General features: G+C 43.7%; 1 protein-coding gene and 1 non-coding gene across 2 annotated transcripts; both read left to right on the top strand.

Moving 5' to 3' along the window:
* Positions 1–610: 610 nt before the first annotated feature.
* On the top strand, positions 611–682 carry trnah-gug (transfer RNA histidin (anticodon GUG)). The gene has a single exon. It is a non-coding gene; the product is annotated as a tRNA-His (tRNA).
* A 1,965-nt stretch (positions 683–2,647) lies between these two features.
* depdc1a (DEP domain containing 1a) lies at positions 2,648–11,289 on the top strand. The gene is made up of 12 exons (XM_069725187.1): positions 2,648–2,696; positions 4,092–4,357; positions 4,459–4,603; positions 4,768–4,898; positions 5,291–5,421; positions 5,716–5,763; positions 5,872–6,009; positions 6,355–7,311; positions 8,305–8,477; positions 8,688–8,864; positions 9,728–9,934; positions 10,322–11,289. Exons 1-12 carry the CDS (start codon positions 2,649–2,651, stop codon positions 10,454–10,456), a joined length of 2,556 nt encoding a protein of 851 aa, XP_069581288.1. The 5' UTR covers position 2,648; the 3' UTR covers positions 10,457–11,289.
* The last annotated feature ends 838 nt before the right edge of the window (positions 11,290–12,127 follow it).

Raw genomic sequence — 12,127 nt, 5'->3', positions numbered from 1 at the left:
AGCCGTGTTTGAAATCCGGTCGTGTTGTTTAAGCAGCCAATCACAAGCGAACGGTCGCTACGTCACGTCCAATGGGTGAAGAGAAAACACCCAAACTGTACAAATACACAGCTTTTGACCAATCAGTGGCCGATTACACGTTTAAATTGCCATAAGCCACGCCCATACACAGAGAGGAAATACAAATTACGCTGTGTCACTCTAATCGTATTTTTGGACACTTCTAACAAAAAACAGAAACACACAACAACAAAAAAAGGACTAGTTTATTCTCTTACAAATGTCAACGTGAAAGTAATGACGGTAGTCAGAATTAAGATTTGATTCAACAGAGTAGACCTCTGTGTGGTCTCTCTCCTGAACCGGAATGCGGTTCACAGTTTTAGAATGGAGTGAGGAGTCTGTTCATTTATATACGATCTTCGCGATATGTGACCATAGAAAGACACTGTGGATAAAATGAAAACAGAGACACACATACTCTTTAACTTTTGTTTGTTCCTGAATTGATATTATCAGTAATTATTCTAATTGTGTATTAATAGACTGCTGTTATCAGAACTTTCTTTATTTCATTGAAACCGCACCGCTGCCGTCCACACCGTAGCTCGCCGTGATCGTATAGTGGTTAGTACTCTGCGTTGTGGCCGCAGCAACCCCGGTTCGAATCCGGGTCACGGCAGTGTTTTCGGGGCAATTACAGTTTTCTTCTCAAAACCAGTAAATAAATGGACACTGTTCTCAAAATGTTCCTTCGGAACTTGTTGACCTTTTTTTTTTTTTTTAAAGAAAAACTGCAAATGAAATTGCAAGAGTAAATACCTATATTCAAAAACCTGTTTGACCTCTACCCACTGATAATAACTCTTGTATATATATATGCTGTATATATACTACATTTAAAAAAATAAAAAATAAAAAAATGCTTGTTTATACCCCAGACAAAATATTTTATCATAGTGAATGATTTTCAAACAGATGGTAGGTCCAATTATGACCAGCTGCGTGCAGCCTTGCACAGGAGTTGTGAACAATCTGATCCTCCTTCAAGGCCTTGAAATGTGATCAAGTCTTAAATATCTTTATTTAATTTTTTTTTATGAGATTTTGAGTTGATCAGGCATTGAGTAAATTGGAGCAGAGCAGCCAAGACAATCTTGAGGGGTTTATTTCCACTGCTAAAAAAAAAAATGCAATAGTTTTATTGAACTAAACAGGATAAACTAATAACACATTTATGCACATTTGTCAAAGCTGCAGAGTTATGACTTATTTTAAAGGCTTTTTTTTTTAATTGATGACTTTAAATTTGTCATAATAAAAACACATAAATATTGTAAGAGTGCTTCCAATAGAGGAATCATTTCTGTGCTTTTAAGTTTAAGATATACAGTTTTCTACATTAAGGAAGAACGTATTATCTTCTCATCTGCACATAAATCATCAATTTAAAGAAAAGGGTCCATCATTCAAATGACCAGCGTGTAGTTTGATGCAGCCTCAGTTTAAATGGTGTAATTCATTAGCAGTGAGGAAGTTACAGCAGAACAGCTCGCAAAATAAAAAATCAAACTCGTCCAAGAGATCATCCCTTTTTTTATTTTCAATGTAAAATCATAATTTGAAAAGTAATTTGTAATAGCGCCACGCTGTATGCAGTAAATGTACTCACAAAGCAGAGAGCTTGATTTAAAGTTGCTTGGACACTGTTTTCAGACATTAGCATGAGACCAGCCAACCCCAGTGTCTATCCATTTGGAAATGTCTCTAACCTCCACTGTCTTTTTGTCTTCTTGGGTCCCTCCTTCCTTTTCTGCCTTTGAATGTTTTCCCCCATGGAGGGCCTTTTCAGAGATGCTAATGTCAATCCTATTGCCTACTTAACTTTGAATACAAAAGAGCTGACTGAATTGCTGACTCTGCAGACAGGAGGGTCCCAACTGTAAAACACAAATTTAAATTTAACCCTTCATTCAACAGCAGATCTTATTCACATCACAACATCTGCGTCCATCAGTGTGTGTAAAGCTTAAATATAGCCACGTAAAGAAAGCTCACACACATTTGATCATTTTATGCCATCTGACATTGTACTTTATTTACGAGACAAAAAAAAAAGTACACTAGATTACAGCTTATTATTTGTTTAATATGTTGTAAACCTGAATAAATGATATTGTGTAATTTACAGAAAATGTGCAACACAACATGAGAAAATGCACTTTCATTGCGTTCTCCACCACAGCATATAACTACACAATCCTACTGTAGTCAACAGTATGGTGGTCCTTTGAGATTTGTTGGATTTAAAAAAAAAAAAAGACTTGTTTTTGTGCTCCATGTTTGTTTTTTTGTTGTTGTTTTTTTTTGTTTTCCAGTGGGACGTTTTTATTTTGATCCCCCACCCCGTTTCGAGGGCGACGCTGGTCACGTGGTACGACGTTCGTCCAATCAGCGGCCAGAAGAGCAAGGGCTCGTAATTTTGAACGGAGACGAGCAAAGCGAGAGAGTTCTCCAACAAGCTCGAGCCGGAACAACTTCACGAGTAATGGATGTTTTTACCTCTTATCGGATGAAGCGAGAACTTTAGCGCTAAGTTGTTTGTTTTTTGTTGCTGTTGTTGTTGTTGTTGTTGTTGTGTGATAAACATGAGTTCCCATCTTATCACCCCCGGACCGTACCGAGCCACTAAACTGGTAAGTTAACGTCCATTTGCCGATAAGTCGTTAGTCGTTGGACTAAAAGCAACAATGGGATTAAATAACCTTTTTGTTTGTTTCGGTGCTATAAAACTATTGTTTTTGTTTTTTTGTTTTGTTTTTGAGAAATTCCAAACGAGTACAACTTTAACCTGAAGGTTTAATTACGTTGTTCCTTCTTCCGGTAACTTTACGTGGCTTAAAGTGCTCCAGAAACTACGTCTGCGACTTAACTGTGTTTTTTTTTTTTTTTATATCATCATTTAATTAATCATTTGGTTTGTGAAATGTCAACAACTAACATCAGAAACCACAGGATCATCTTTACCCTATTAAAAATAAAAATTAAAAAAAAAGGGACGAGAGGGTACAAATCGGATTATTTTGCTATTTATGTTTACAAAAAAATACTCTATCGTTGTCATAATTAATGTTAATGCTGATTAACTTTCTTTTAATTAATAAAACTAACTGATATATATATACCATTTAAAAAAAAAAATTGGTCTGTTAACTGATCATTTTATTCCATAAAATCCTCAGATATTTGTGATTTCTCATCACTAGTTTCCATTTCAAGGGGCAAACAATTTAAAGTCTGCAGATTGTTTTATTGTTCCAACCAAAAGTTAAAACGTGAAAGATATCGAATTATAAACAGAAAATTCAGCTGACATTATCAAGTTGCAAATGGTTGTAATTTTACATCATTAACTGATTTAAAAGAAGAATCGCTGAATTACTGTTGATCCACCAGAGGAGGGATTTGTTGTAAAAACTTCTTCTGGGGGTTCATAAAGAAGAGAAATATGTATTACCCCCCCCCCCCCCCCAAAATCCTCAGCAGTTAAATGGTAAATGATCTGTACTTGTATGGCGCTTTATCACCTTTTTCCATTCACTCATTCACACACTAATAAGACAGACTAACATGCAGGAGCACATTCACACCATCGGGAGCAACTTAGGGTTCAGTGTCTTGCTCCAGGACACTTAGGCATGTGGACAGGAGGAGCACAACCCACTCCACCGTCTGAGCCTCCCGCAGTTACAAACATCTGTACTGTAAAGAATAACTTTACTTGGAAACCGAAGTGTTTGTCTTGCAATAATGTTCTTCACACTGCCCAACCGTTACGGGAGTTTTGACCTTAAAATACCACTAATTCATGAATTATAATTTCAGCACAACTTCTATTTTTTTTTTTTTTTTAAGTGTTAAATTGCGGTGCATTTTGTTGTTGAGCAATTTATTACACACAGAGGCATCATTGCCTTGTTTCCATGCAAAAAATAATCATAATATATATAATAAAAATAAAAAAAGAGGTTTGTAAACCTGTAACCAAACTGAAAATGCTCCCGCTAAACTCGGTCTCTGTCCTCCTTCAGTGGAACGAGGTGACTCAGCTGTTTCGGGCCGGCATGCCGCTCAGGAAGCACCGCCAAAACCTCAGGCACCACTCTTCCTGCTTCACCGCTTGCGCTGCCGTGGATTGGATGCACCAGCTGCTCCGGAGCAACAGCAACTTCGGCCCCGATGTCACCAGGCAACAAACGGTCCAGCTCCTGAAGAAGTTTCTGAAGAACCACGTGATCGAAGATGTGAAGAGTCGCTGGGGGACGGAGGATCTGGAGGACAACAACGTGCTGTACAGGTCGGCATCGGGCGGAGCTTCTTTTTTTTTTTTTTTTATAGTTATTTAACAAAACACTTGGGGGGGAGACAAATTAAACGATTGATGTGTTTTGTCTTCAGGTTCCCCTCCACTTCTCCTCTGAAGCCCATTCCCTGTCCAGCTACGGCGTCGGCCTCCAGCTCGGTGAAGAGAAGACCTTCGTTCAGGGACAGGGAAGGTTTCTTCAGATTCAAAAGCGCCAAGAAGCAGGAGAAGGAGACGTTGGTGAGTCAGACGCCACACGGGTTCACGCACCCGTGTAAAACTTTCATAAAATCTATCGCATGTGTCGTTTGCTTTCACCGTCACAGTTTTATCCAACAGCAAAAAAATGCAACATTTTGTGATTTGTGGTTTATGTTCGGGTTTTTTTTTTTTTTCCGTTTCAGGAAAATGTCGATCCCGCCCTCCAAGCGGAGAGCGAGGGCGCGAGTCAGCCAACGGACGAGCAGCCGGCGCAGAGACGAGAGCTGACGGCGGAGGACGAACGCGACATCTGGAGAGACGTCACCCTGACCCAGTAAAGACACGCAAACTAACCGCTACGAGGGTGAATCAATAAGTTCGGAGGCTGCTCCTGTCGAGCACAGAGCGGCACCAAAGTTTAGTGACAAACTATTGGGGACAGTTTACGGTTTACAGCCCCGTGAATGTAAAAAAAACAACAACAACAACCACACGGAAACGATAAATGTCACTCAAAACACACCTGCTGCACACCTATCGATCCGCCCTCGTACCTGATCCATGAGGCCTAAGCAGAGGTTTTTAAAATCCAGGAAGTAGATGGTGTGGAAGGATTTTTTTTTAAATTATTTTTATTTTGTGTGTGTGTGTGTGTGTGTGTGTGTGTGTGTGTGTGTGTGTGTGTGTGTGTGTGTGTGTGTGTGTGTGTGTGTGTGTGTGTTTCAGCCTTCAGAGGATTCTGGGTGACGGATCTCTCCGTGGGGTTTTAGACCAGCGTTACGTGAACCCGCAGAACATCATCCACAACATGACCAAAGTCAACAAACACGGAGTTGTCACGCTGGACGACAAAACCAGTAGGTTCATTTATCAACAGAGAACATTCACGAGCCGGCAGGAATATCAACTTAGACCACAGATTTAATACTTTCTCAGTACGTCTTCTGTTCTTATTGAAATAACTAAAATCCTCGGAAATATGAGGTTCGGTCACGTGACTTGAATTATTTCGTTTTTGTAATACCGCCTACGAGCAATCCTACTTCTATATTCATGGACAGGTTTGTTGTTTTCCGGCCTCCAACAGTCACATTATCAGCTAACTGTGTGTTCAAGTGGTAACCAGTCTAACCTGTCAATCACCTGCCCAGACGACCTTCCACACTGGGTTTTGTCTGCTATGAAGAGCCTGGCCAACTGTGAGTAGAAACCAGCCACTTCAACAACCAACACACGGTTTGTGTTATCTTTATGAGTGTTTGGTTTCAGTCTCGCGACGGCTGCCGCGACTCGCTGTTTATTTTCAGGGCCGAAGTACGACAGCGGGCAGCCGTCTTATCCCGGCTTCGAAAGAGACGTCTTCAGAACGGTGTCCGACTACTTCTACAGCCTCCCGCAGCCGTTGCTCACGTACGAACTGTACGAACTGTTTATCAACGTCCTGGGTAGGTCGACCATTTCCCCTTCGTCGTTTGCAACGATCAAAGCTGCTGTCTTTGTTACGAGTTGACTGCCTGACCTCTAAAGGTGCCCTTTGACCTCTAACGGAGGTTTTGGTTGTCCCTAACAGAGATGAGCTGCAGTACTTTTTCCTTTTGTGTTTTCTCTGACCAGCTGATGGTTTCTGTATGTTCTGTAAAGGTTTTGAACTAACTGAACCCTCTCCCTCCCCTTCGCTGTCTGCTTGCACTGACACTCTGCCTGCACCGCTCGGCTCTCTCCCCCTCTCTCTCTCTCTCCCTCCCTCCCTCCCTCCCTCTCTCTCTCACTCACTCCCGCGCTGCCTTCAGTGTTTTGCGGGTACATCGCGGCTCCCACTTCGTACCAGCGCGGGAAACGCAAGATGTCCGACCTTTCCTCGGTCCCCCCCGCGGCCAAGGCGTCGTTCCGCTCCACCGAGTGTCTCCTCCTGTCGCTGCTCAGGCAGCGGACGTGCGACGAGGTCGAGTCGCCGATGTGGGAGGTGCTCGGCGGGACACTTCAGTCGCGGCTGGCGGCGCTGGGAGGAGGCGCGGCCGCCGCCGGTCAGTTCGGCGGCAGCTGTACGAGCCTCTCTGCGGTTGTTCCCGTCCGGCCTCGGCCCAGGAGCTGCTCAATGGAAACCATCCTCGACGACTCCGCCTGTCTCACCCGGCAGCAGCTGTTCCAGTCCAGCGACAGCCTGGCGTCCTGCGCCCGTGGCAACGGGGGCGAGGACGGCGTCCCCGCCATGTGGGAAAACGCTCCCGCGGCTGCAGCCAGAAGTAGACTGTCCGTGGTGTCCGCGGCTGGACTGTCCGCTGCACAGCCGCTGCGGGCTTCGCGGGCGCGCAGCGTCGGCAGCAGTCTGGACATCGTCATGGAGACCAGGGAGGAAGACGTCGGCGAGGTCGAGCGGCAGGGTCAAGCGAGCAGCTGCCTCGGCGTGAACGCTCCCGCCTGCCGGCATCGCTCCTCCTCAGCTTCAGCTTCACGCCCTCCCTCGTTGTCCTCCCATCGTCCCTCCTCTTCCTCCTCTTCCTCCTCCTCCCCCCCTCTTTCACCTGCTGCAACCAAAGCACAAGGGTCCGCCGCCGCCGCAGGACCCTGCGGGCCCAGATCGGCCTCCAGTACCTCTAATCTTCTGACGCTCCCCGTGCCCGCCGTCGTCCGGCGCTGCCTCAGCTCTGTGGACGTGTCCAAGCCTTCTCGTCCCGTCTCGCTGTTCAAACCGCCTGTCTGTCTGCCCGCCAGCAGCTCCCAGCCCCCCCAACCCAAACCTGAGCACAGTAAGACCTCCTCCCCTCTACCTCTCTCTCTCTCCGCATGTGTGTGTGTGTGTGTCTGCTTCTGTGTTGATGTCTAATCAGATTAACCTCATCTAACATCTAACCTCTGCAGCAGGAGAGTTGTTTTTTTTTTAATTTTTATTTTCCTGATTTTTAAAAGAGGAAGTAGGGATGTGAAAACGACCTCACTTCCTGTGTTCTGCATTAGCAGGTTATCGTTGCAAAGGTTTCAAGAACAACATACAGTTTCAGGGGATCATAGAGTTTCTATACCTGTTCAGTTGCAGCATACATTAGCTTTGTTCTTTTTTCTATGTCCTGCTTTTGATTTTGATTTTGATTTTTTTTCCGATGTGTCATATTTACCCACAACTCTAGAATGTGATGAACAACACGCTTACGTGAGCTCCATGAAGCTTTGAGGCTGTGGAAACTTGAAATGGACCGTAACAAAAGACCAAGGTGGTTTGAAGAATGAGAATTTTTTTTTTTTTTTTTAAGTGACATAACAGTTTAATAAGCTCAGAAAATATATATGAGCGTTGTCTGTGGGAGCCTTTATCCACACTTGTGCATGCTTCTCCTGCTACTTTAAAATCTTTCCGGACATCTACAAACTTAAAGGAAAAAAACAAAACAATTCTAGGTGGCCGTAAAGGAGCCAAAAAAATATATATTTTTCTATTAACGCCAGTACGAACCGTCTCAACCTCAAAGATGGCAGCAGACTCCCGGAGTGACTCTCGGCTGCTTTTTAACAAACACCGTACAACGTTCATAACTCTTAGCCGACTCATCTTTCACCGTAGCGGATTCATCTCGTCATTCATCCGTCCGTCCGATCTGACGCAGCGATGGATGAATGCGGTCCTGAAGAGGGATTCTGCGGCCGCTCGTTTCTGTGCCGAACCAGAATCTTCTCTGTCGTCATCGTATTTTCACCGTGTGTGTGTGTGTGTGTGTGTGTGCGCGCGTACGTGTGCGTGTGCGCAGGCGTTCTGCAGCCTCAGTGCGAGCGCGTGGCCATCGAGGCCCTGCAGCTCTGCACCCTCCTCCTCCCCCCCGCCTTCCGCAGGAAGCTGCAGCTCCTCATGAGGATGATGTCGCGCATCAGCCAGAACGTGGACATGCCGCGCCTCCACCCCGCCATCGGCACCCGGACACTGGTGAGGAGATGACGGACGGCGTTCCTTATATGTGACCCGTGTCTGATTTGAATGTTTTTATTTTGTTTAATTGTCCCTCTGTGTGTGTGTGTGTGTGTGTGTGTGTGTGTGTGTGTGTGTGTGTGTGTGTGTGTGTGTGTGTGTGTGTGTGTGTGTGTGTGTGTGTGTGTGTGTGTGTGTGTGTGTGTGTGTTTTTTGTGGTCCCTCCAGATGGTTCACACGTTTTCCGGCTGCGTCCTGGGCAGCGCTGAGGAGTGCGACCTGGACGAGCTGTTGGCGACCAGACTGGTGTCTTTCCTGATGGACCATCAGCAGAGCATCCTGTCGGTCCCGGAGTACCTGCACGGCGCCATCAGTGACCATATACTGTATCTGCGCACAGCCCAGGTACGCCTTTACAACAACAACAACAACAAAAAAAATCAAAAAGCCCCTGTACGTGTAGAAGATGTATTATTAAGTCATGTCTGAGCGTGTCCGACCCGGCAGTGAAATCAGACACGGTTTTCAAACAGGCAGGACTTCATACACCACAAACATCAGGACCCAATCCTGTAAACTTTGAGGCTGCCAGCGGGGGAGGAGGGGGTTGCATGTAGTCATCGATCCGCTAAGTCGCTTTCAAGTCATTCGATTTGTTTATCTTCTGAATAAAAATGTGCGTTTTTAGGGTTTCATCAGACTTCAAAACTGTTAGAGGTCGTGTTGACCAAAGCGAACCACGTGACTCCTGCAGTAGCACACGATGCAATACTACGAGTATCTGCACAAAATAGGGAAATACAAGTTGTAAATTCAAATATATGTAAATTCATATGGAAGTCAGGTAAATATATAGTTGTGAGTTCCCATATTAACAATGTAAATACCAGACCCAATGCTAAAATTGATTTGAACCTTTAGTAAAAGCACAGTGAGAAGCTAAAATATTTCACTCAACTTATTTCTTATTTCAGTATAAAGATTCATCCTATTTGTAGGACTTTTCACTTTAATGTTAAATTATTTTCAGATTTCAAACTGTGACCAGTTGTTACCAGATTCAAAGACAACCGGCGAAACCCTTTTATTTATGTTTTGATTCTGCGCGTTATTGTGACATTTAGGTGGTTTTGAGAACGTTTTCATAGATTTTAAGTGGGATGAAATTTAGAGGAAGAAATCGTGAGCATGAACACGGAGGTCGCTGCCTTGGACGTCTGAAATCCCGGCAGGCGTACCGACGTGCTCTCGCTGTCCCTGGTCTTCAGGTCCCCGTCGACTCCGTCTCCAACGCCGAGGGAGAAGATCCGGTTTGCGTCCCGGTGCCGGTTTACACGTTCTGCCAGCAGATTAGCGGCGCCGAGTTCGAACAGCAGAAGCAGGCGTCCTCTCGGAAGGCCATGGAGGAGCTGCTGGAGATCCTGCTGACGGACCAGAACATGAGCGACAAGGACCGACGCAAGAAACTGAAGCAGGTGATGAACACCAATCGAACTCGGTTTAACGGGAACGTGCTGGAGATTTCTCCGGTGTAGACACGGGTGGCAATTAAATAAAGTATATTTCTATCTGACTTGTGATCGCCCGACTTCGCTCACAACACGTTCCTGCGAATGTTTCACAATAAAAGCCTTTTTGTTTGTTGTTGTTTTTTGTTAAGAAATTAGGGGTTTCTGTCTAAAAAACCAAAACACTATTGGGCTTTTAATTTGAAAATACTGCAGGAAATGGTGCGTTTGTACAGTAACTTCCGGGTAGCTGATCAATAACGAGGCTTTAGGTTGACGTTGTGAATCAAGTTCGCACATCTTAAATGACGAGTGTGTCGTTTTCTGTGTCTTACTCTCGTCCTCTCGCTGTAGTTTCAGAAACAATACCCGGACATCTACGGACGCCGCTTCCCCTCCTCAGACAGCAAGACTGACAGCAGCAAGCCAAAGATTAAACCTGCCCTCCTCAACATCAAGAAGACCAAAGCTTTCGGCATCAGGAACTAAAACAAAACTGTTGCTGCACTATTACTGCACTGATATTTGCTCTCTCTCCCGAGAGGAGAATCGGAAAAAAGTCCTTTTCCCCTTCGCGGCCATGAACATTGTGCTACCTTGGAAACGCTGTTGTTACCGTTAATGCAGACCGGGAGACTTTTACAAAGGTCTGTGTGTCTCTGTCTGTGTGTGTGTGTGTGTGTGTGTGTGTGTGTGTGTGTGTGTGTGTGTGTGTGTGTGTGTGTGTGTGTGTGTGTGTGTGTGTGTGTGTGTGTGTGTGTGTGTGTGTGTGTGTGTGTTGACAGCTGAGTAAGATGAAGGCAGAGGGACAGACGGTAGTTTACACCATTTAGCCTGTAAATATAACGGGTTTTGTGAAGTAGAATTTGGTTGTTGTTGTTGTTTGAGGTTTTTTTTGCTTTCTTTTCCTTCCCCCTGTTGTATGTGACATCACTGGTCGATATGGGAACAGATAGATGACATCGTTTTTAATTTATATCGGTAATCACATTGGGAGCAAATCAAGTTGTCGGTTATGTTTGTTTCATTTGGGAATCATTTCAGATTTTTCTGTCTTTTTAAAAAAAATCCGTTATTTTAAATGGTGCAAGTCTTTTTCAGTTTATTCTTTGTGTTTTTCTGTGTGTACTCCCTGCTTAGAGGAATGTTTTGCACTGGGTTCAAGGCATTGCGAATAGCCAAGTAAGCTTGTGTCAATCATCAGAGCGGTTCATTTATATGTATTTAATGCATATTACGCTCCCCGACCGAGCCTTTCACACGACACCTGTTATGTTTTGGGGTGAAAGGTTGCTACAGCTTCTAATTAAAGCTTCATAAAATGTTTTTCTTCACATGCGAGCTAAATTAATAGGCGGTGCCAGCTGACTTGTTTTTAAAAAAATATATAACAGGTACTTTGTAAGCTGAAGTGATTTGTTGAACCCACACCATGTCAGGTGTCTGAAGAAATGTCAAACTATCCCTCCCCCCCCCCTTTTTTTTTTTTTTTTTTTTTTTTTTTTTTTTTAATGTATCCTCGGCGATATGAAGTATTAGTTCTACCTGGATGTGTGTTTGTTTATACCTCAGATAAAATGGTGCACAGATGTGTGTAACCATTTGCGCATTCATCAACAGTGTTTTTTTTTATTTTGGCAAAGAGGAGTGTGTAATGAACACTGACAACTCCTCTATGTTGTTTACTATGCAAAGTTCTGGGAAATAAACCTGTTCAGCTATTTTATGTAGGACTCTGTCCTGTTTTTATAATAGCATTAAGTATATATATTATGTTATATTAAGTTACTGAACATGTGACTGGCATGTAAACAGGTGATATAATCATGTTAACCTGATAACCTTATACACATTGCTTTAGTTGTGGGTTGTACTGTCTATCATCACATCAGATTTCATCCTTGACAGTTTTACATCCTGATTATTAACTTAAACCTCAAAACAGCTTAACAAACATCCAAATAACTGCTTATTAGTAAATAATTATGAGGACTAACGCCCATAATATCCTATGTGATCGTTCATTACACTTGTAAAAAGTAACTGATCAGGATTAAATGGATGTTTATTGTAGAGTTTGCCTTAATTATACTTTACTTCAGTTCCAGATTTAGTTTTCATGTAGCTCTGAAGTGTACTGAGCACATTTGTGATCCCCAG

Source organism: Brachyistius frenatus, unplaced genomic scaffold (genome assembly GCF_029030835.1).
Source record: "Brachyistius frenatus isolate BFR_SWC_R1_liver_20210118 unplaced genomic scaffold, ASM2903083v1 Contig_412, whole genome shotgun sequence".
Classification (NCBI taxonomy): domain Eukaryota; kingdom Metazoa; phylum Chordata; class Actinopteri; family Embiotocidae; genus Brachyistius; species Brachyistius frenatus.
This window is presented reverse-complemented; position numbering and strand designations above follow the sequence as displayed.